The sequence below is a fragment of the Diuraphis noxia genome, unplaced genomic scaffold (genome assembly GCF_037042655.1).
Source record: "Diuraphis noxia isolate RWA-SAM2 unplaced genomic scaffold, SU_Dnox_SAM2 contig0004, whole genome shotgun sequence".
NCBI lineage: Eukaryota > Metazoa > Arthropoda > Insecta > Hemiptera > Aphididae > Diuraphis > Diuraphis noxia.
The window spans coordinates 4986210-5013110 of NW_028301714.1; the positions used below are offsets into that span (position 1 = coordinate 4986210).

Sequence of the window (26901 nt, forward strand, 5' to 3'; positions counted from 1 at the left end):
GATACTGTAATGGAGAAAAAAAAAATGGTTAGCTATAATCATCATGGTTTGTACGCGATTTCACATGTGCAAAAATCGTCAACATTTACATAACATCATCATGCATACTGTACCTACGTTTTGATTAATGCGGCCGATGTGAAACACTTGGCGGAAAGGCCTTGGCACATTAATTATCCGTGATATTATGTAACACGATGTGCTTTCAAAGGTGTCATCATAGAATATTTGAATCTGACAAAGATCGTCGCGAACTGCTGAGTGTAGTTAATACGATAAAAAGCCGTAAACGTTTTGTCGAGGGATTGGGGGACGTTTTGTTTACGGCTGTTTTAGTGGCCCTATAATATACACAGTAATTGTATTATTGAGGTTTTCGGTCACTTCGTACTTCGTATAGTGTGTATACATACAATATCAGCCATTGCCCATTACACTGCCACTGCGGGAACAATAATTATTGCAGGATAACACGATGACTTTGCGTGCTTTCCAGTCAGCCGAATATATTATTCAAAATATTTGAACATGCACGACGGCTGGTTTTATATAGGTGTCATAACATTTAATCACACTAACCAAATTCGGAAACGGACGCGCGACCGCTAATAATATTAATATTATGAAATAGGTAGGTACTATTATCATATTATCTGATATAATATATTAAAATAATAATAAAATAGTATTATCGACGAGACGGGTCGACACGCGTCGTAATCACAGGTTCGAGTTCCGTTCAAAAAATCTCGAAATACTATAAATATAAATATTTTATAGCTGATAACCGCACGGTGTCATAATAAATAATAATACGTTTTTATGGTTTATTGTTCTCGTTTTTAGATACATTTAATAACGGTCCGAAAATAAAATACGTTTCGATTTCCTACCGTTGGTATTTTTAATAATAATGAACAGATCCAGTATTATTTTACGAATTTACGATCGACTTGCTTCCTATTTCTGTAAATTTATGGACTGTGTATATATGTATATCTATCGTGCATGTGGGTGAATCGGAAAACCTTATAATATCGTAAGAAGAGTTATTTTTAAATAAAAAAAATAACTTCATTATAAATAACAATTAAATTAAAACTAAGAAAAATAAATCGTATTAATCTATAAAGCTTTATTGGGTACAGAAATATTATTATAGTTTGGGATGTGAAATAAATATATTTTAGTGAATGTTCGTTTTTTAAACACGAATCGAGCTCCCATAAATTCGATAAACTGGTAAAATGGTCTTGACGATGACGTAAGATAGAATTTTTACCACCGATTTTTTTTTAAATTCTAATTAATTGGTTTTAAGTTTAATTCTAATTTTTTTTTTTTTAGTACGAACGATAATCTCCAAAAAGTTTAGTATTTTCTACGTAAAAATAAATAGGTATATATTTAATACAAGGTGAAATTCGTGTATGATAAATTATAATTGATATCCTTTTCAATTCCACAAAGTTAATATAGTAATATAACAGATCGTGGCTGTTCCTTGGACTGCATTCAAGGTTGAATTTTATCAAGCCAGCACACGACTACAAACAGGCGCATGGGATTGGGATAAATAATTGCGGGACTCTGACCTGAAACGATTTGACCGCTTTGCACGGACACACTAATGGAAAAATAATATTGGAAATATTTGACTGATGTCGATAAACTATAGGTAGATACCTACCTACTAAGGCATATGACGCAGATATTTTTACGACAACGTCATTGGTACTGCAATAAAAAACGGTTTTGTGGTAATTATTTGCTCCACGTGTAGTATGATAAATAGTTAAAATCACAGTACAATGTATTCATAATAAAATATAATATATATTTTCATCACAATGAAATAAATATTGAATTATTAACTCATATTAAGTTGTGCTAACCAAACAAAACAAATCTACCTATTGTTTTTGAATATCATATTATATTGGAAAAAAATATTTGTGAATTCCGAATGTAAAAATATATTTACCTAACCCCCCGTGCCTATAATATCGCTTTATCGACTCGCAGTACCAATGCGACTTTAATAATCGATGGAATATTCTCGTGGACCATAAATGTTTGTTTTGCTTATAAACAAATGTAGATAATCAATAATTTGACAACCATGAGCAAACATAATATCATGAAACTTTCGAACAAACGAGTATCTTTTGTGTAAAAAAATTTAAAAACATTGCTTTCCAATCGAACATAAAAATGATCTAGTATTACTGGTATTAACGGATAAAACATGCAATGATAATTTATTAGCGGATTTCTATGAATCATTATTGTTATCGCCTTGTCGGTGTCGGGGTTCACGTAATTGAAATTGATAGAGTTTATTAGCCGGAACTTACAGGTAGACGATGATAGTAATGATTGCGGACACGGTGAAATAAAGTTTGGCGTTCATTAAATACCTACGTAGGATTTAAAGTAATCCCTAAGTAGTAAATCCAAAGTTTTAAAATATGAAATTGAAGTGCACAAGTTCTAAGACACCGAATTCGGATTTATAATTTAACTTTCTACCTCGATAATATATTATATGAAATATAAAATACATTTTTTTTTTTTCAATGGGAGAATGTAAATGACAAAGAAATGTTGTTTAAACAAAAGAACAGTACCTTTAGCATAATTTAATTTCAAGTAAAAGGTTGTCAATATATATAGATTATACATAAAAACAGATGTCTGTATAATTTCCTGTTGGTACACTTGAACGTTATTTTTCTATGAAATGCGCATCACGTTCAACATAATAATAACTGTCAATAAAATGTGTCATTCCCGTCGATACCGATTTTTATGTTTCATTTATAATAATATACTTAATGTATTTGCATATTAGATATGCAATTTATTTATTTATATATTTTTCAACTATTTAGTTTTGAGCCCTTTAATAAGAAATTTATTTTATGAGAAACCGCTCATTCGCTACCTATATAGCAAGTAAAATAATATGTTTATTATATTTTATACCTACAATTTTAGATTCTGAGCGGAGCGAGGAATGTATTGGTTTTACAATGATGTTTATTTCCTTTTCTTTTTTATTCTGTATACACTTTTTCTCCTTCTAAACATGTTCAAAGTGTATCAAATGTAGCATTTTTCCTGAAAGGTAATTTTTTTGAGCTGGTACTTTAGAGAGGTCATTTTTCGATTTTCGAAACGGTACTCGAAATAAAAACGGTTAAAGGAGAAAAATGTACGATTTCACGATTTTATAATATTAAATAATTACGGACGTCGTTTTTTTTTTTTTTTTGAAATCATAACAATATAATTAATATACAGTGCTGCGTTAAGCTATGTTGCCGCCCCGGGGCAAATTGAAATATGCTACCCTTAATTTTTTATTTTATTTTGATCCTTAAAAATTTTCCACCCTATCAAACACCATAAAATTTTCCGCCCCTGGGCAGTTGCCCCTCCTTGCCCCCCGTTAAATGCGGCTCTGTTAATATAGTATAACATATCCTAGACTGATAAACCGTTTCCACTCAGAATCGTTTTTCGTATACAATGATATTACATCATTGAATTAAAATTTCATACCATCCATTACAGTAACTTACTTGTAACCTACTGTTGTACTGCAGAGCGACATCCACTTACTTACCCGCTTTTTTTAACTGTACATTTAAAAAAATATTTAATTATAATTATTAAAAATTTGATTTATAATTATATAACATTATTATATGTGTTTCGTAAAATTATGCATATACATAGAGATAGACATAGACAGAGAGAGAGAGAGAGAGAGAGAGTTAAAAATTGTAATACGTTTAAAAATATTATCATACATAATAAGACATTATGTTTTTATATATATAATACAATGCATTATAATATTATCAAATTTTTAAAATTTTTAATTTATTGAACAAATATTATAACAAAAATAGAACGAAGGTATTAAAAGTCTTAAATACCATCTTAAATAGGTACGTAATGTAATTAATATTTGCAAGTAAACTTAGTAAATATTTGTTTAAATTGATTATAAATATCAAATCAATTTAATTTAAAAAACGGGTTTTTACCAAAGGCAATTATTTTTTTAAGACTTTTAATATAAATCTATTTTTGTTTTTAGAAATAAATTAACTTGAATCATGATCAGAAAATTTGATAACATTATATTGAACAGTAATTCCATTAAAATTTTATATTAAGCTACCTACATGTTTACAATTTACTTATATTATGTTAGAAAAAAAAAATAAGTAACACTCTAGACGCAGCACTCGGACCGGACGCATGTTACTACCAAGCAAGTATAAATATTTTGAAAAAAATCTAAATTCTAAAATTTAATTTAAATAATACAATTTAAGGAATTTTATTGATTAGTAAAAAACCGTAATTGATTTAATAACTTTACTAATAGTGCTGTTGCTACCGATGTTAATGTAAGATCAATAAATCTTATTTTTTTAAATCATGTTATTTGAAAGAATTGTAAATACATTTTTGTAATATTTTATACTTATATACATATTACAGTTTCAAAAGGTATAATAAAACCGAAATTTATGTGAGCAATCACAATTATAATTAATATTATTACTTGAAGCATTCAGTTATGATTAAATTATACTCTTTTCAAATTAATTTAATTAGTATTTTTATAATATTTATATTTATATTTATTTTATATCTATAAAACAACTATCTGATATTTTCTCTTAAAAATTATTATTTTTATTTTAGAACTTCCAGTTTCTTTACAAACTTTTACAGTTTAACGGTTAAAATATTAATACAATTGTATAGATGCAGAAAGTAATAGTTTGGTAACGAGGCATAATGATATAATAATGAATGTGGTAATCATAGGTAATCATATATCGGATAAGGAGAAAAAAAGATACATTATTAGGGTATATATTATGGGAAAACATAAATGATTGGACGTAGTAAAATTATTTTTAAATGAATTATTTGTTTGTAAATTTGTAATTTAGTTGTAATAATATAATAGTTATCCATTTGTATGATGAGTTTAAAAAATATAAATTAAAGTAGTATATAGTATAAGTATAAGTAGTAAATATTATTTTTAAACCTTTATGATAATATAATATACAAAATTATTAGATCCTGTTACAACTTAACGTTGTGAATAACTTAGTAATAGTATTTTACTTAACAGAAGTGTTGCATAGGATAATGAGGTGAATTATATTTATAAAAACATGTTGGTATGTCAATGTACAAATTTTGTGTTTTTTTTATTACTTACTATTTTAAACGTTGATAGGGACCTACGTTTTTATTTAAAAATAATATTATTAATACTCTAATGGTAGATATATGGATAAAATTTTTGAATTCTTGGGAATACGACGATCATACCTACTGCTAAAGGTATTTAATAATGCTTCACTTTATAAGGTATTCGTTAGATAAAACAGTAAATTATTTAGAAGAAATGATATGAAGCATAATTTGAAAAAATACTGATATTAAACAATAATGTAAAGTGTAAAGAGTTTTTTTATTTTTTTTTTCAGATATTCATTTTAAATTTCTTGAAGTATTATCATCGTATACTGTTTTTGCGGCTCAAAGAAAAAGATATTTTAACGAAACCGTTATAATATTATGACTTACATACTAAAATAATAATACATTTCGTCAAATTTTCATAGTTTTCTATGATAGCCGTTTTAAAAAAATTTCTAATCACATATCCATATTTAAGTTTAAGTAAACATATATAATTAACATATTTTATTTTATTAAAATTGACATACCATCGACTCTAAGGTACGTTTTTTTGGTGGTCGGCGGGTGTGTTGCTACTTGACACTCGTACACCCCATCGTCCCTGTCGGTTATGTAGACAATTTGAAGTCTCCAGTTATTAGGATATCTGAAGCTCAACGATATCCTCTGATCTGAGCTATGCACCTGTCGGCCAACGGTCAGCAATTGGATATCGTCTGATTTTCTATGAACCCATGTCACCTGTTACCAACAAGTTATCAATAATATGAAAATTGTTAAACATGTAATTCAGATAAAAACAATATATCCCGCAGTTTAATATAAATACACAATTAAGCCACCTTTTGAGGTTTAAATAATTAATTTACACTAACACTAAAATTTAGGATTTTAGTTTTTTTCTAATATTGTCTAAAATAATATTATTAAGTTTAATATATCACATTAATTTATTATTATTTATGATAAATCTAATTTAACTTGACTATAAAAATGACTTCATTTGAAAATCTAACAATAGTCATATTATATGTTTTTAAGGTTGAATTATAAGAGACCGTAGAAAGTAACCTATTTAAGGGTTTAAAAATTAAAATAAATTAAAATTCGTAACCACTCTTTTTTACCTATAGTACTAAGGTACTTTGTTTTTGAGTAAATTACTGTTATGTAACACCAATAAAACAAATTCGATTTGATCATAAACTGCTTTTGTATGAAAATTCCAGTCTATTAATAACTTTTTGTTTTTCCGTTTCTATATTAAAAAAAAAAAATACCATGCTTTTGTATTTTTGACTCTTCTAAGTACTAAATTGATCCAATTCACTACCAAAAACCACTTCCAAAGTTCAAAATTTAAGTATTTTTCTTACTGAAAAGAGTTTTTAGACGCACAGAAAAAAAAAATCAATACATTCATCGCTTCGCTCAGAATCTTCATATTACTTTTTAAGAGAAAACTGTTTTAAACAAATAATTTGTTTTACGTTTACACAGGCTTGCACTTGCCATTTTTGTAAGAGAAAAATTTGTATAGAAATAAAAAAAACACACATTAAATATACTAATACTTAATCATCATATAATTATCCAATGTAAAGTAAAATTATTATAGACACCCATTAATTTTAAAAAAACATAAAAAGTTAGTTAAATCTATTTTTAAACTAAAAATTGTATGCAATAACATATTTTAAAAGCTTATACATTTTAATAAAAAAAATGATATTCTGTATTATCAGTGATTCATGGTTTTATTTTTATTTTTTGGCGAAGAGACATATCAATCACCATTTGTACCCGACACTTACATAAGAAATAATTAACAATCTTCAAAATATGAATTGAATCTATAATGAAGTTATTATCTATATTTATCTTTATTCGTCATAGCATACCATTATTTGTTTTTTTTTACGAATGCATTCTATTCAAATCGAAAACAAAGTTGTATACCAACCAAAATCTACCTATTCACTGGTATACCAAAATTGCCTATACTTTGCGCCGGTCAATAAATATAAATTATGAATAATTTTATGTAAAATGAAAAAGAAACATTTGATTTAGAGCGAAATATTTTTAAAAAAAAAACCATTGATAATGTCTTCAACTAAATGTACTGTTATGTTATATCATTGGTAGTGTCAAATTACATTGTAATAATAGAAGTTAAAATTATTATTATATTGAAATTAGTATCTATCAAAACACATTTTCTACCGGCATAGTTCTCAGTATCAATGATGATATAGATTTTTATTTTTTATTAGTTTTTGTAAAATGAACTAATTGAATTTATTGAATGCACTAACCAACATTCTTTTTTTAACAATACAACAAATTATAAACTATAACACAATTATCAATGTCCTGAACGTTGAATGTTTGGTATATGTTACCAACAGCGTAATAATTTATATTGTAATAGGTAGGTACAAAGAATCACCTAATTTATGTTTTTTGTTTATCTCACATTCTCAATTTTTTTTGTATCATGAATAACGATTTTGATTTTAATTTTAGAAAAACATATTAATTTCTAATTTAATATTTCATACATAATTAGGTGTACAGAGAGTGTTTTTACCCACAAAGACAATTTCTTATTTATATGTAGTTTTCCTGGTTAATTCGTGATTATTTTTATAATAAGACATACAATGATTATTCTATCACTTTGTTATGATTTTTAAAAAATATGAAAATAAATAAATCTGAACACATAGTGCAGATAAGTACTTTCGCCAGTGCAGTGAAGTATGTAGTGGTATATTGTATACTATATATAACATAATATATGCGTATTTGAAAGGAATAATACATTTTCGAGATAGAAAATGATGCTCAAATATTATAATATATGATATTGCAGAGTTTAAATCTGTTCATAAATTTAATTAAATAATGAGGATTTACATAATTTATATAACATGGTTTTTGAGAAATTGTGTGTTACAACAGGTCTTGAAATGTATTTTATTGAAAACAATTAAATTTTTATTTACGCGATCATTGTACAAAAAATGTAATAATAATATAAAGCTATTGATCAATGTTATATTTTAACAATTATTTGTAAACACGTTTATATTGTATAGATCATAAACGGTTATTTTCATGGTTCTTGTTATACTTACTTCAACAGTATCGTATAATTTCAAAACAATATGAACTTACTGGTGAAGCGGATATAATTTCATTTGAAACATATTATATAAATTTGAGTTGTGCAAAGTGTGAAATTAATAACCTTTAATAACGCAGAGGAGCATAATTACAAAACTAGTTAAATTAAAGCTGGTCGTCTGTAAGGATAGTAAATATTTTTTGTAAACGACAAAATCCATGTATTACTGTTGACGTTTTAAAAATCGGTTGGTATAAAATACATGGATCCTAACGGATGTTTAAATAATTTTGAATAAATTTCATTTAAAACGTTGAAAAAATGGTTCTGTTTATGAGATTAATGCCAGTCATCGTGCAAATGGTTTTGGAATTCGCAGCTCATCCGACTACGTCGAATAAAAATATCTAATACAATGTGAAGAATAATTATATTTTGTTTCTGATAAAAGTTTGAATAAAATGTCATCAGCTTTGGGATAATATAGAATAAGCAACATAATATAATAAATTACACAAAAAGTTATGCATAATGTAATAGTATTAGGTACACCTTTCGAAAACTTTAATATGACCGTGGCCATCATGACTAAATATCATATTATTTACGCGTGAAATATGTTATGCACATTAGATTAACCCTTTCCGATAAATTTGTCGAAACATTTTGCTGACGGTGAAACAGTGTCTGATAAATTCTCAATGAACTTGTCCACGGACGGATGGTCCGACAAAATCTATTTCACAAGCGGTAAGTCAAAGAATAACGTACGTGATAATGGAACACTTTAATATTATCATCTATTACATTGTGTCATCTAGATTGGAGGATGATTATCAGTGGCCAACGAGGTGGATTTATGACGTGCGCAATAATAGTATTATAGACAGATTTGAGAATGTTTTCATTAGATTTTGGAGTGGGGGTGAATAGGACGAAGTGAGAGTCGTAGAGGAAAACTGAAATAAGGCATCGCGATGAATTTCTCTAATCCATTCGGTCGAGTAGGTTTTAATATTAATGACTTTATTTTAATAGTCCTTTACAATACTATATAGTGATTCGACGAAGGTAGCTGTTATCAGCGGTGGTCGGATGTCATGGAGTCGAACTTGTCTAGTGGTCGGGGTGTCATTGATGGTCGGATATTACGGAAAAAGATTGATTTTGGCTCGCAACAATGCACCGATGACCTTCACCAGTTACACGTATTTGGCAATGACAGCGTGTTGTACGTAAATGTGGTAGAGCTGACCACCGCGAATACTCTCCCGCATAATAATGAACCTATATGGTGGCGGGTGATCTCCTACGCATTCGGTACTTATCGGTTTTTGATATCGCACTGTATACCGGATTCGAAATTTACATGAGTAAGCAGAAACATAAAATTTTAAAATATGTACATACGTTTGTTTTTTTAGATCGCAAAATTTGACTCTGAAAACGAGTGTCATCCTCACTGTACTATAATATATAATATTATGATATATTAAGTACATAAATGAAATACAAGTACGCTGTTGCAGCGGTGGCTCACGCTGAGCTGTCGGATTGATGAATTGCGCTGCCTCGTCAAAATGCCACCGGAGGGGTGGGGCACACGCACAGTTACTCTGCTGGATGTGTCGGGGCGGGGGGTGTACCCGTTCACCGATGAATTGATGGCGTTTTCGAAAAATAATCCACGCGACGCACACACATACACACACATATACTGTACGTTACGTATATACTCATCTGCACGCCCCGGTTATGGTCATGCAGAGAGCGAGTGATGTATGCTCAAATCGGCCATAAATCGTGGTGGACTACCGACCCGACCGACCGACCAACCCGGCTCACCAATTTTCCAGATTTCGGCCGTTTTTACGAGTAACGCCCCGCACCACGTCCCGTGACTACCATGATTGTGGGAAGGAGGGCACACCACTTTTCAGACGGAAGGGACATGTGGTGGCAATCGTGGGTTCAGGGGGGGGGACAGGGCGCTACAAATAATGTGGACACGCACACGAGTCGTACGCGCAAAAGAGAAAAGGACGACTCGTATAATTAAAATAGCAACAAATAAATAATATCATCAAAAAACGAAACAGCGAAAAAAAACCACTATTGTATACGTTGAACATAAAACAGGCGGACGAGACCACGAGAGGATTTTAATGGCATTTTTTTTGTTTTTTTTTTTCATATAATAATATTGTCATGTTGTTGTTTCGCTTATTATGTTGAAAATAAGTGAGCCGGAAGAGGGAATGTCGCTATGGTCATATTGTTGTATAATATAATAATAGAATATTTGAAATCAAAAATAATTATACATAATAATACTATATAGGCCTCGGACGTCCAATGAGAGACTGTATTATTAATACGCATAAGGAAGTTTCACGATCGCCGAAGGAAGAATAGCATATTTATTTGAAACATGCTGGAGAGTGGTTTGAATAGGTACCTAAAAAAAATTTGAAAAATAAATTGTTTTTCTCTTGAAATACAACAATCAACTATATAGAATTTTACGATATGGTTTTTATGTGTTTCCTGAATATAGTTATATTCTTACATACATGCATACTATCGATACAAAATAGTTTAAAAATATCATCGTATTAGTACTGAAGTGGGTTGATCGACATTGTTTTTATTAGTTTGATTAATGATTCCAAACAAAAGGATCAATAGTTGATTTTTTTACAAAATAAAAAATAAATGGAAAGTTTTATTCAAACTATATGGTTCCATAATGTGCTTAATACGATTGTTAATAAACAAACTAATTTTATTTTCGTTCTTAGTTTTATTGTGTCATAAAAATTAATTCTTATTTTATAATTTGGAACTTAGCTCTTGGGCATTATCAACTTTAAAATTAAAAATTGAACAATTCGTAAAACTACTTGGATATTTAATATAAAACTAAAAGAAGACGATATTAAATATGCACTTAAACGCTATAATATAATGTTTCAAGATAATAACTACGTTGTATGAACCTAAATGAAGCTGCAATTTTTGTAAAAATTAATCATAACGTTTTTATTCTAATAAATTGTCTTGTAATTGAATAAATTTTAAATTTTGGTTTAAGGCTTAATTTTACTGAACATGGTAATTACTGTATTATATGTTTTATATAAATATTTTTAAAATTTATATTTATGAGAATGTATGGAAAAATTAAATGAAAACATTAACGAGTCGATTAAACTAGATAGAAAACAGTAACTAAACTTGAATATGGATGTTTGGTAAAAAACATTACAAAAACGTTTATTTTTCATAGAAATTGAAATGAATAATAGTATAATACACATTATAGACATATAAAATATACCTATTTGTTTAATATACGAATAGTTTTCTAAATGGATAAACGGTTTGTGAAAAATACATGTAAATGGTTATTAGCCACACGCTGTGCATTTTGGTATTTTGTAATTAATGTTGAATGCGCCTTCGTGGTACGTTTTATTTTGGTTATTATCATACTGACAATCATGTGGTTAAAATAATTCTGAGATGGTCTAACATCATTCACAACTTTGGGAATGTTTATTATAGATTAGTAGCATCAATCTGCTGCGAAAATTCGGTGAACGAGACTTAAGAAAAATTATTCATGAGACATGTGTGTTGGGTAGTCCATATCGATGTCAGGGATAATAGTTATGGTTTATAGCGTCTTTGAGTTGGTGAATAGGCAACTGGGTTTGCTTGGTATCGTTCAGTTTGACTTCTCTGCTATTATGTGTTCTATCATTAGATTTCTTGTAATTGGACACAACGTGGAATTGTTCAAGTATAGCATCGTGATGGTTTTGGTGAGTCTTCGACTTCGTGGACGTTTGTTCATTGGTTTTTCACGTTATCGGACAATGCTGGTTTATCCTTGGTTGGATATCTCTCAGAGTCGGTATCGATTTAACACAGGAGAAGGGATGTTCGATGTTCCCTCTAATATTTCATCAGTCGTCGCTGCTATACATTTCGTGTGTCCTTTTGGTTTTTGGATTGTTATATAATATTTATGTCACTAGTTTGAAATTCTGAGGAGACCTGAAGTCTGGACTTTGTTTTCAGTATTCTGTACCAAGCCAAACTCTCTACTGCAAGTTTATAACTGTAAAGAAGGGGTTTTCTAGATTTAAACCTTCTGGAAGGAGCAACGAATGTATTGGTTTTTAAAATAAATTTTTTGTTTTGCTTTTCAAAGCCATCATTCGTATCTATTAAATGCGTTGAACGTGAAAATACAAAATGGTGTTATGCGATTCTCGTATTTGGTTTCAATTTTAACAAACACTTTTATTGGTTTAATAGAAACTGTGTGAATCGCTGCTGATTTTATGATATCACCGCCGAGCCACTGGTGCTAATTTTGAAATAGTAATACGAACCGTAACATACAGTTGTATCGGTTATGATGGGTTATTAATGCGTTTACAATTATTATTACGAGCAATAAAACGTCGATAGTGACTTGTCGCTCGGCTGAACTGGATACAAAGAAATGCTTCTATCGGAATGTAGTTTTGGGACGTCTCTGAAAACAATAGGGCCATCAGGAAACCGAAAAACCCCACGGGCGTGTTTTTCAAGTAATTTCGAATCTAAAACATTGTTGTCACCCTTTTCCCTTTCCTCATTCTGCTCCTCTTCGAGAGAAAGTGCCCCCTCGGGTCGTCAAATACTAACGCTGCTCTTTGATCGTAATAACATTAATAACATATACCTAAGATCAAGGTTACAGTCGTAAAATTTGCTAAATACACCTCTCGCACAAATTTAGTTAATTAACATTTAACGAGAACGCGACCGTTTCTGAAAAAATACTAAAACGTTATTTTCATTCGACGAAAAATAAAAAAAAAGTTGTATTGTGAAGATTCTCTTAAAAATAAATAAATACTATTCTCACGCAGAAACAAATATGTAATTAAACCCAATAATACTTAGAATTGAAAAACAATGTACTACTGTGTATAAATATGATATACACTTGAATACTATACCTAGTTGTTATTACTACCTAATTGTATTTAGGAAAACAAATTAATTGCTTCTAAATTTATATTTCAATGGTTAAAAACGTTAATAACCGAAGCTTCTTAACTTCTCTGAGAAAAATGATGAATTGATAAGAACATCGCAAGGAGTGAACAATTTAAAATGTATTATGTTCGCATACCATGTTGATGTGATTGGAAAAGAGTTATAAACTAGATACATATATGTATTATGTATAGTATATACTAAAATGAATTAATTCATGTTTTTGAGGGAAAGATTTAAAAATAATCACATAATCTAGTTGTCACTGAACCATTTAATTTAATTTTAGTTTAAGAAAACCGGTTTGAATTAAACATGTTTTACGATAAAATTAATGAAATACTTTAAACATATTGAAAATCACGTGTCATATTTGAACTAGGTAACAAATTATCAACCACTGTGGTCTGTGTACTATTATTTTCTAGCTAAGAAAACATAATGAATATTGTTCATTAAATACTGTGTCAAAAAATAAATGAATTTAATGGAAAAAAATGGAATAATGTAAGTAAATACTGGATACTGAAAAAAACAGCTAATAATTTAGTATAATTATATTTTTAGTCAGTTTAAACTAACCTTTTTTCATGATAAAATATATTTATAAACCGTTTTTTTATTTTTAAGCTAAATTACAGCAAAAGTGTTTATTATTATTCTAAATAAAGAATTATTAAATTATTCAAATAATAATTTAGAATTACTATAGTTTTCGATCTGTTGACTTGAATTACTTAAACTAATCAGTGAACATGTGATATATTTTACTATTTTTAATTTATTTAAATTTGAAAATATTATTTATTGATTATTGTAACGTCAAAAAAAAAAAATAAAAAATTAAGAAAAGATTTTATTGGTAGTTGAAATATCTGAAAATAGTCAAGATATTTTTAAAACACTTTTTTACAGTTTCTGATAGTTTTATGTTTTGTGAAATTCTTCAAAACTACTTCCAAATTTGAAAATATAATTTTTTATGTAAAACTTTGTTATATTTACGTTCCACTAAACTGCTGCAGCATAAGAATGCCTATAACAGTGTTATATAAAAAAAGGGTCATGTATAAAACACATTTTGTGTCACATTGTATGCCTAACGAATAGCTGCTTATTAGTTTATTAGATAAAAAGTTAATTAGTTTATCTATGTTACCGGAATAGATGAAAATTCAGGAATTGTCGGCATATCCTAGTCATTGTTGACAATGGCTGAAAAGATTAGACAATGTTGGATATTTCGTAGTTTTATCAACATTTCCGTATTATATTAGGCAATGTTATAAATCCGAATAGAAAAAAATATCGACACCGCGCTTTATCGGTAATCGATCTGATTATGGAACATAGCTATCTATATTATTACTTATTACTTATCCTGTTTTATGTTATCGTTTTTATTGCTTATAACTTATAATAAAATTGACTATACAGAACTATCGTAGGTATCGTTATGGTCACATCCCCAAAGTGACTGTACACTGTACAGTATACTGTTTGTGCATTGAAGTAGTGAATAGTAACGTGTAATAACTAATAACATTGTTATTTTTTTCAACAATCTCCTTAAAAATGGATTTAAATGAAATGCGCATAAAATTTGATAATGCAATTCTATTATTAATTGAATCGAAACGTAACGACAACAATTTTTTTTTGAATAATGAAGAATATTGTGAACGAATCAAAGAAATAAAAAAATCTAAAATTACACTATCTACGGCTGGAATAAAAAAGTGTACGAAAGACTATAGGAATGTTCGTAAGTACGATATTCTTATTATCAACGGTAAAGATCGTCTTATTAAGACTATAACCAATGCGTCAGAGGGTGTGCGTTATTATGTAAAAAATGAAGAGTTGTTTGATATAATTCATTCTACACATACAGCAATCGGTCACGGAGGCCGAGACCGAATGATGGCTGAACTTAAATTAAAATACGCGAATGTGACAAAGGAAACAATAATGGTTTATTTAAGTCTATGTTCTGATTGCCATAAAAAATCTTCAAATCCAAAAAGAGGGCTTGTATCAAAACCTATTTTACATTCGGCATACAACTCACGTGCTCAACTGGATTTAATAGATATGCAATCACAGAGCGTAAATGATTTCCGATTTATAATGAATTACCAAGACCATCTAACAAAGTTCGTTGTACTTAAACCATTAAAAACAAAACGTGCGGAAGAAGTTGCACATAATTTACTAGATATTTATACAACATTTGGAGCACCAGCCATACTGCACTCAGACAATGGAAGAGAGTTTGTTAATAATACTATAAACGAACTTCATGCTATGTGGGGTGATGTAAAAATTGTTCATGGGAAACCTCGACATAGTCAGAGCCAGGGCTCTGTCGAACGCGCCAATCGAGATGTGGAGGATATGTTGGCTACATGGATGGCCGAGAACAAAAGTAGTGATTGGCCATCTGGATTAAAATTTATACAGTTCCGAAAAAATCGCGCTTTTCATTCAGGTAAGAATTATTTAAATAATTATATTTCTTATAATATTTGTACTATTTGTAACTTTTTGTACTATTTTTGACTGATTAATTTTCGTATAACGCACGTCTATTATGTTATTAGAAATAAATAAAATAACAACATATACGACAATTAATAACAAATTTTTTTATAATTTTTTCAATGATAATAATTTTTTTAAATTTTAATAAAAAGTTGGCAACTTCGCATCTAATTTCACGCGCAATCGTAAAAAACATAATATTACCTTTATACATTTAATAAGATAACATTTTTAGGTATTGGAAGATCACCGTATGAGGCAATGTTTGGATGTTCAGCTCGATTAGGCGTAGCGTCAATAGGTTTACCTATGGATGAAATAGACTGCTTACAATCTGAAGAAGATATTGAGAATATTTTACAAGTTTGTGAAGCTCAGAATGACCATCTTGGTTCAGATTCACTGGACTCTGAACAATGGCATACTACACAAGTTGAAGAAAATGAACCAGGAACTGAAAATAACTCAGAACTTAGTATGAAACAATAAAATTAATGTCTACTATAGTGTATATTTTATTTTAATATAAATAATTTTATAGTTAATCAACGACAGCAGAAAATTCAACACGAACGAGCATTATCTGTTAAATGTTTAGAGAAACAAGCGAAAAAAATGGTAAAAACATCTAATTCAAAATACCCTGAACTTGAAGTAGGAACATCTGTGCGTATCTCTATTCCTGATGTTGACCGAGCTCGTGGCTCTCCACGAAATATATTGGCAGTTATAACTGATGTGAAAGATAATTTATATAAATTATGTAAGCATAAATTGTATAATTATTTTAAACAACTTAATATAATTTAATATTTTATTATATTATTTTTTTTTACTATTTATTATTATTATTTTTATAGGTACAGAAAATGGATTTCTGAAACATAAGTATACCAGGACAGAAATCAACCCATGCAAGGAGAAGCTTCTAGATCTTGAAACGGTTGTAAGTAAATTGAAAGAGGGAGGAGAAATAACTCTCCGTGAAGCAGCTGCCTTTAACAGCATTTCTGGATCCCAAGGTTTTACGAGATGCCACTGTAAAACACAGTGTAAGACCAATAGATGTGCTTGTCGTGCATCTACTAGATTATGTAACTCTAAGTGTCATAACAGTCTACCGTGTAACAATAAAGATTAAGATTATGATTTATAATAAATAGCTAATAAGTATTATAATTTATAATATATTATTATTATTATAAAGATTAAGAATTTAAGATTATGATTTATCCTAAATAGCTCATAAATAATATAATATATTATTCGATTTTTAATATTATCATCAATGCCTTCTTTCATTAGGAATTGTCATAAATGACTAGTTATTGACGTTAATTCCTTACTAAATCAGGCCTTATCGTTATTGACTAGTCATTGTCAACACTGACTGAATGTCATCTTTTCCGGTAACATCTATACGAATATGCGATGACGTACAATAGTTAAAAGCAAGCACATATTGTAATTAGCGGCCTTTTTTTTAAATAAAACAGTTCTATAGTGTACAGAATGATAATATTAAATTACTTTGAATTAATGAAGCGAACATCATACTTAGGTTAGGTTAGGCTACCTAATCTACATATGTATACTCTGTGTTCAAAGTACAATTTAAGATAGTTTCGTTCAGCTTCAGCAGACCCAATTTTATTTTTTTATCTAAAATATTTAGCTTATAGGTATAAGAATATTATTTGAAATTGGGTTTTTAATGTTTTTGTTTCATTTTTCAAGGAATTTTAACCAGTTTCAAAATACAGATGACATGTATTTACCTTTAAGTTTGGCCATATTACATTAATTAATTCTAAAATTAAATAAAAAAAAAAAAAAACGGGTAAGTGGATGTCGCTCTGCTGTACATTAGGTAGTGGGGTGGACCTCTGACTAGGGTAGGTTAAATTTGAATGCAATAATAGGTATCATTGTATACGAACAACTATTATGAACGGGGATGTTTTGTCAGTCTAGGATATAATATTATATTTAAATATTGTCATATATTCTATTTTGAAAAAAATATATTATTTTTCAATTAGGACGCATTTCGCATAAGGCATTGCATGTAGTTATTATAATTCATAATACCTTATATTATCATAGATATACATATATCTGGTTTGAGGATAAATCGTTATCGTTACGCGCTTTCATAAAAATATAAAACTCAAACCCTCAAAACATTTTTCCTATAATGACGCTTCAAATTTTCTCTATAGCTATTTGAAGCAAAACTTATGGAAAACTTAGTGTTGAATTTTATAACCTAAGATATAAATACAAACAATATTATGAATTTTGAACTACAAAATAATTTGCAAATATTCATGGTTTTGACGAATTTTCGTCAATATTTTAACTTCAAATGCTAAAAAAATTGTGCCTATGTATTCTTTTAATGTTTTAATCACTAAGAATAACTTATGAGGAACTTTGTATCAAATTTTCAAGTATTTTCATTGGGCCAAAAAAATTTTACCGCCACTTAAAAAAAAAAATCGAAAATTTCAGTTGTCTATAAATAGCTCAAAAAAAGTCAAAATTAAACTGTATTTAAATAACACTAACATTAACATTTGGTGAAAATTTTGAGTATTTATAGTGATTAGTTTTTGAATTATAACCATATAAAAAAATCGATTTGCTCGAAAAATGGTTTTGCGTAAAAATTCTTGTTTTTCTGTCATTTTTTTTTGTTTTTCTCGATTTTTTTGAAAACTGTTGGAAAATGTTTACTTAATCAATACATTCATCACTTCGTTCAGATTCTAAAAATCGGTTGTGAGAAATTTAAATTTGTAATGTTTTGTATGATTTCAAGATGGAAACACATGACGATGACGCGAGACTCCTGTTTTTTGTCATTATATTTCATTTAATTAAATTACTCAACCACTTTAAGCAGACTTACTGCCTTATAAAATAAAATATAATTATAATATATTAAATAGTAATACATATACTATTATGCTGTGTCCTATTCCTTTAAGCATAGAATTATTAATAATATATTTATAATTTTTTTTATTCATTTATTATAAATTTAAAATCATATAATCCTTAATCAATTTCCAACATGCATATTACATGTGAGTAAATATAATTTCTTATACTATAACTACTAGCTTATCGATTGGAAAGTTTATTTTTTATTTAAAATATTAGATTTCTTTGGAGCACTCCTAATTGGCTGGTGTAATATAAGATGATAATATGTTCATGTTGGCATTTAATGAAGGGTTTTGTATAGTACAGCAGTTTGTTTTTTAAACTAAGTTTGGAGTTCCTTTCTAAAGTCGTTAAAAGGACTTACTTTTAGAGCTTAACAGGGTACAATTTGTTTAATGTTTTCCACTCAGGTTAGACATTTATCTAATGTCAAGTGAGAATGCTTGAAGTTAGGTTAGGTTAGTATGGTATAATTTTATCATTCAGAATAATCCGGAAACTACTTATACTAGAACGAAAGTATATATACGAATCTATTATAAATATTATTTTTATTAATATTAGGTATGTCAACATTTCCAATATTGTTTATTTTTACAATATGTTTACGAGCTTACTTTGTTTTTCAGACGACGTGAAACTATTTGACAAAATCAAATCATTATGTGATTACGGTCATTTCCAAAACGATTGGACAGATTTGTCAATTGAGGCCATAAACTCGGTTTAGCTATATTCAATATATCTAAATGTCACTCAATGTCATTTACTAGAATAGAGGTCACACCACTCTTTTCGTCTTTCATTCCATTAATGACATGTTTCTCCTTTCCGCTGATTATACATCAGGACTAATAAATTTCCTTCAAAAGTACTTTCAAATGTGTTTGTCGAAATCGATTGAAAATTATTTAATATTTCTATTATTTTTGTGAATTTGTAATGAAGTTCATCAATTATTAAAAACATCTATTTCAAATACACTTTAATTACAACTAACGACAAGCTGCAATGGCCAAAATCGAATAATAGTCAATTATTTATGTTAATGTAAATATAATTTAGCATTCACCAATGACGTAAACTATATTATTGACAAAAATTAAAAAAAACGTTGTGTATGATTTTATATCAACGCTGTATTTTAAAAAGCGTAGTTTAAGAACAAATTGCTTTTTTAAAAAATAATTACTAATCCTATCAAATTATAAATTATTTCGGTAATAAATTTATTCAAGCCTTATCTACATTATCTAATATTTTTTGTTTTGGTTTTAATTGTCATATTTTTATTCATAAAAATAATTGATCGTGAAAATGAGATCAATGCCTTACTGTACACTATTCATTATTTATAGCTAATATTAATTAGCTTTATGAATATAATTTATTTATACATTTCCTGGATTTTTATAAATTATAAAAAGCAGGTTTACGATAAGAGATTTGAAATTGTGTTCAACTTATTTCACAAGCGTACAGTTAGTTTTCAAAGGAATTATCGATGTATTCAATCAGTTATGGTAAAAAGTTATCTCCTCCCCCGTTAGAAGAAATATATATAGACTTTGAACCCTCAGGATCAAAGATTTCGTAATACGAATAACTGAAATTTTTGAAAAAACAATTCCACTGCCTTCACCATATTTTCATACCCGTATGTGTGCACACACATATCTTAGAGTCTAGAGATATACAAAACTCATTACGCCTACTGTGTGAAATACGTGTGAATATTCCAATCGTTTTAGTACATTTAACTGAAAATGTCTCATAATATTATGTTAATGAGACATCAGTGGTGCCATTTTTTATTTTTAAATTTAAAACACGAAATCGATGTGAAAAATTCATCGATAATTAATATTTAGTGGGTGATTAATTGTTTCAGATTATTTATTGTTTACTTCACACTGAAATTATTAGGAAATTAAAAGCTTGATTAGTGAAAAATAATTAATATCTATAAATAATTTAAGATCTAGTTATTTACACCTATTTTTTTAATATCAACTGTTTAAACCGATCGACCACAAACAATATTGAGGTACATTGGTTGAAATATTATTTTAAAACGTGTTTATTATGGTAAGTAGTATTTTAATGGAAAACAGCATAACCTTAAGACACTTGGCTAATAATAATTAAATTTCATAATACATACAATAAAGTTTTTAATAACATTAAAAATTATTTAACTGGACGTTTTATAGGAGCCCATTGACCTGATACGTTAACTTCATTCTACGGTTATATGTTTCTTATTTATATAAAGTTTATATTAAAGTGATTATTCTTTGGATACAATTTTTTTAGAGGACCAGTAAAAAAATAGCAGAGAAGGGAAAAGGTTTATTAAACAATTAATATAAAAAAGGGGAAATTAAATTTAGGATTTTTACAAATCACGTTCGTTCAGTTTGTTAAGAATTTAATTTTTTTTTTGCTCTATCCATTTTTACGGCATGGTGTAAATTATTGTGCACGGTAAAAAATAAAGTTTCGTTGAATAAACTGCTAGGTAGCTATATTAAATATTAGATTTATTTTTATTAATAATACCTTTTTAGTTTTAAATTTTAAACGTTTCAGTAACAATATAACATATAATTCACATGTTAGTTAAACCCGAATTTCGAAAACAAACCGTAAAAGTTTTCAAATTAACGAAACTTAGATTGAATATTTCTTTATGAGATCATATATTATAGTTTAGTGTTCGAAAATATGATGAAAAATAATAATTCAAGATTTAAATTTTCTCAAATCATTTTGTTATTTTGTTTTCATGTTCCGCAAGCATTATATTTAGTGAAATAGCAATTTTTAATACCACTATAAAATCATTTGTGTAGATAAGAAGGTTATTTTATAAATTTTTTTGAGAGGAAACAATTAAATCGCATGAGATTTTGTAATTATTTTCGTAGGTCATTTTCATGAGGAGAGAATAAAAATAAAAATATAATACCACAATAGCAATAATATGGGTCAGAATAATATTTAAATAGGTAGGTAATGACTTTTGAACAGCACTTTTTATTTTGATAAAAAAAACAAAACGGCTACAATACCTAATAATTAGAATATAAAAGCGAAACATCATCGGTACATATGTTTAGCGTATTATTCATCAATAATATTTAATAACAAACTGTAATAAATTTGAAGATAACATTAATTTTGGATCAATTAATTATTTAATATTGCACACTCATAATTTCTAAAAGCGTATCGACTTGAATTTAAAAAAAAAATTTAAAAGTGTTAATTATGTGTATTAAGAATTGAAAAAAACATTAAGTGTGTAACTTGAGAACACGCATCAGCTGCAGTATATCATGTTACGTTTTAAGTGTATATGTACCTGGTACTTAACTCACCTCGTAATTGTGTAGGTTACAGTTCGGATGTATTCGATTTCAATTCAAAGATAGAAATAACTGTATACTAAAACGATAATATTACGGGTAAATCGAAGTATCAAACTCTATTTTTAAGAATAATTTCCAATTTACTGCAGGTAATGTAAAAACGAATTTAACATATTATGTGACACTATGCTCTCAATTTCTCTCACATTTTTCATGTGCTCCTGTCATTCATACAATTCGTATGATGTTAAGATGGTAAACAATTTTTTGACAAACTCGCTCTAGCAAAATAGCTGCTAATGTGACAATATCTAATTGTGTAATTACTAGTGTTGACCAACGATACGATTCGATACGATATCGATATTGTGGTTATTTTCCGAATAATTTCGATATCGATATCAAAAATAATTATCGAAAATATCGCGGTATTGACTCGGAACAATAAAGTTGACGGATATTCACTTTTATTACTTTTATCTACTAGATAATAAATTATATTGCAATATATTTCAAAGAAATAGTTCACCACACTGAAGACTGAACAATTTACTATAAATTCAGTGCCGGATGTTAACTAGCGGTGAGACCTCGTAATTATTTTAAATATAATTTATTTAAAATAAATACTCATTAAATACTTTTCAATTAGTACAATATAATTTATAATTGATAATTAATTTACACTCATAATATTATAATATAATATGTATTATATACTTTTAATATGCTTTTAATAAACTAAATTATATGAAAATGTAACGTGTTGTTATTATATAAAAATTTAAATCGATATCGATATCGTTATTTTTCCGATGTCGCGATACGATATCACACACACACACAGACACACACACACACCATTGTAAAATCAATATATTTTCTAATACGTTCAAAGTCTAAGACTAATCAATCGTTTAATATCAAATTATTTCTACGTCGTCACGAAATTCTAATGGGTTAACTAAAAAAAAAGCGGGTAAGTCGTGTATGTCGCTCTGCTGTACAGTAGGTTACTGTAATGGATGGAATTAAATTTGAATCCAATGATATTATATCATTGTATACAAAAAACGATTCTGAGCGAAGACGGTTTATCTGTCTAGGATATATTATTAAAAATTTTCAAATCTTAGATTTAAAAAGAAAAATTTTTATGAATTTCTAGTTTGAAATAATTTGCGAATTTTCGTGATTTTTACATATATTGTCAAAACTCAAACTTTGAATGCTTAAAAAAAAAAATTGTGACTATGTATTTCTTTTATTTTTCAACTTCTATTTTAAAAATATGTTAGGAGCCTTGTATTAAATTTTCAAATCTTAGAATTAAAAAGAAAAACTTTTATGAATTTCTATCTAAGATAATTTGAACATTGCCGTAATTTTTACGTATTTAGTCAAAATTTGAACTTTAAATGCTTATAAAAAAAAATCGTGCCTACGAATTTTTAATATTTTTTAACTTCTATTGTTACAATGTGTTAGAAGCCTTGTATTAAATTTTCAAGCTTTTCTACCGAACAAATAAATTTTTATCGATATTTATAGAATAAAAAACTAAAAAAGTTGAAAAATTAAAATGTCAGTAAACAGCTCAAAACGCCTATATAAACATTCAGTCAAAATTTCAAGTATCTGCAGTAATTTGTTTTTGAGTTACACCAAAATAAGGAAATCGCTAAAAGTGAAAATCCAATGTTGTAAAAATTTAAATTTCAAATGCTCATAAAAATTTAATTTGAATTTCCGGTGGAATTTTTATTTGTGATAAAGATTGAAAAACTTGTAAGGAATCTTGTATTAAATTTTCAAATCTTAGATTTCAAAAGAAAATTTTTTATGAATTTCTAGCTTAAAATAATTTGTGAATTTTCGTGATTTTTACGTATTTTGTCAAAATTCAAACTTTGAATGCTTATAAAAAAAAATTGTGACAATGAATTTCTTTTATTTTTCAACTGCTATTGTAACAATATGTTAAGAGCCTTGTATTAAATTTTCAAGCTTTTCTGCCTAACAAATAAATTTTTATCGATATTAATTTAAAAAAAACTAATAATGATCGAAAATTTGAAATGCCTATGAATAGTTCAACTTAAGTCGAAATTTTTTGTATCTATGGTCATTTGTTTTAAAGTTACATCAAAAACCAAAATCGATTTTGTCGAAAAATGAGTGTGCGTAAAATTTCCCGTTTTTCCCTTAATTTTTAGTTTGTTTTTCTCAATTATTTAGAAAAGTATTAAGAATTTTATACTTTTGACACCCCCCCCCCCCCAAATTACCTACTAGATTCACTTTCTGATCGAACGAGGTACTGAAGTCAAAAATCGAAGCATTTTTACTGCCCCAAAACGTGATGACAGACACAAAAAAAAAAAAAAAACACACATCATGGTAAAATCAATACATTCATCGCTCCGCTCAAAATCTAAAAGTTTACAAATATTATTATGTTATAAAAAATGATTGAATTGAATGTATCTTAAAACTTAACAAGAATAAAATTCATAAACAGTTGACGCTTTTCAAAATATTATAATGTCGGCTAATGAAACCTTCCAATAAAAAAATATTTACCAACGCTTAAACAGAGAAAATGATTTAAAAACAACAAGAACTGAGCTATAATATTGTGATATTTGCAGACATGTAGTAGAATGGAAATTTATTATTATAATGATCCAAAGGCTTTTAAAATTGCCATCATAATTCACGATGTCCATGTACGAAAAATATTCACGAACTACGAAAGTATATATGGAATGTGAAATTATGCACATAATAATAGTTGTGTACGATGAGGTGCATCGAAAGACGTCAATTTCAGTCTAGTGTAATGAATAGCAAAGAAAATAGCGTTAGAGCTATGGTCATTTGCATCAATTGGACAAGGCTAGATAGTGTCTAACCGTAAATTTGAGTTGAACGATGTGAACACTAAACATTAGTAGGTACACATATGACGGAAGAAAATTAGTACCATATAGATAACCATTAAGAAGGAAACGTTGGAATACTCGGAAATTAAAAATAAATAATCATTTGGGTATATTAAATTACCTGTAATTTTAATTAAGTTTTAACTTTGACGAGGTGAGTGATGACATATTTCTCTAGATAATAATGTGCATTGTTCAGTAAATTTTATGGGATTTTTAACTGTACAATATTTCAAACATACTGTAGATTAACTATACATGTAATATATAATAAACATACTTCAATTATTATTTTTTTTTTAAGGATCAAACACGTATAAAAATATAGAAATATACGTATTTACATATTTTACTGTGATTTCAAAAGATGTACTAGGTACTTATTGATTCGAATATATAGATAAGTGGGCACTACTCTGATTTTGAACGATGCAAAAGCTAATTTGTTTTTAGAAAGGCCTAATGATAACTTGGCACACGGTCTCTATTATATTTATTATTGTGAATAATAGAATAAAGTTGAATGAACATTCATTATTTTTGTTAATTCAAGAATGTAGAGATAATGTGGTGTATTTAGCACCTAATTTGTTTGAGTTATTGTTTCTTCGTCCATCTTGTATAATGTATATAGATGATAATTTTTATTCAAATTTTAACAACGAAACCAATAGTAAAAATGTATTTTAATTAGGTTTTTAACGGCGATGAAGCATATTATTTAATTAAGATATCATGTTTGATTTTTAATTTAAAAATTATGATTTTAATATTTAGTAATGAGTTAACGTAGTTATAGACTATTTTCAAGTGAAATACGAGTACTATTTAAAACATATTATGTGGTTATATCACAGTGTTTAAGCAGAATTTAGAACTTGTTAATTTAAAAATGAACATTGTGGCAAGTGCACTAATTTGTTTATAAAAAGTCATAGAAGGTAAACAAAACAAATAAAGGAAGTTTAAAAACTAACATTTTCAAAAATACACTAATAGCTGGTATTTATACATATCGGCTTGTAATTATTATTATAGATAGTCGATTGTAGAAAATAATAAAACAGAAATTTATTGAGTGTAGAAATTTTCAAACACTACAACAAAACAGTGGTTAGTCAAATTATTTATGTTTTTACTATCATTAAAAATAATATAATCTGATATATTATATAATACATAATTCGCGATGTCCGAGTACGAAAAATATTCGCGATCTAATAAAATACGTGGAATGTGAAATTATGCACATTATAATAGTTGTGTACGATAAGGTGCATCGAAAGACGTCAATTTAGGTCAGTCTAGTGTGATGAATAGCAAGGAAAATATCGTTCGAGCAGTGGTCATTCGCATCAATTGGACAAGGCTAGAATGTGTCTAACCATCAATTTGAGTTGAACGATGTGAACACTAAACATTAGTAGGTACGCATATTGCGGAAGAAAATTATGTACCATAGATTATCATTTAAAAGGAAACGTTGGCAATTAAAAATAAATAATCATTTGGGTATATTAAATTAACAATAATTTTAATTAAGTTCTAACTTTATATTATTATATCGTTGTATTGATATTCTGTAGCTAATAATACAAAAATTACAATTTAAAGTCCAATACTCCTTACATAGTAAAATCTAAAAAAG

The 26901-nt window shown here is 27.9% G+C and overlaps 2 protein-coding genes across 11 annotated transcripts in view; one reads left to right on the top strand and one right to left on the bottom strand.

Annotated features, from left to right (window-relative positions):
* LOC107165232 (limbic system-associated membrane protein-like) overlaps positions 1–26901 on the bottom strand; it is a 475565-nt gene that overhangs the window by 69973 nt on the left and 378691 nt on the right. For all 10 annotated transcript variants that reach the window (XM_089227117.1, XM_089227118.1, XM_089227110.1 and 7 more), the window contains one exon: positions 5775–5988. In XM_089227117.1, the coding sequence (XP_089083243.1) occupies positions 5775–5988 (214 nt within the window). The remainder of the gene's footprint in view (positions 1–5774; positions 5989–26901) is intronic.
* LOC149055545 (KRAB domain-containing protein 2-like) lies at positions 14613–17385 on the top strand. The gene is made up of 4 exons (XM_089226500.1): positions 14613–15929; positions 16218–16457; positions 16524–16745; positions 16843–17385. Exons 1-4 carry the CDS (start codon positions 15014–15016, stop codon positions 17121–17123), a joined length of 1659 nt encoding a protein of 552 aa, XP_089082626.1. The 5' UTR covers positions 14613–15013; the 3' UTR covers positions 17124–17385.

Coding starts and splice junctions, on each gene's coding strand:
- LOC149055545 (XM_089226500.1), top strand. CDS start 15,014: ATGGATTTAAATGAAATGCGCATAAAATTTGATAATGCAATTCTATTA. Junction 16,458..16,523: donor TGAAAATAACTCAGAACTTA/GTATGAAACAAT, acceptor ATAATTTTATAG/TTAATCAACGACAGCAGAAA. Junction 16,746..16,842: donor AGATAATTTATATAAATTAT/GTAAGCATAAAT, acceptor TTATTTTTATAG/GTACAGAAAATGGATTTCTG.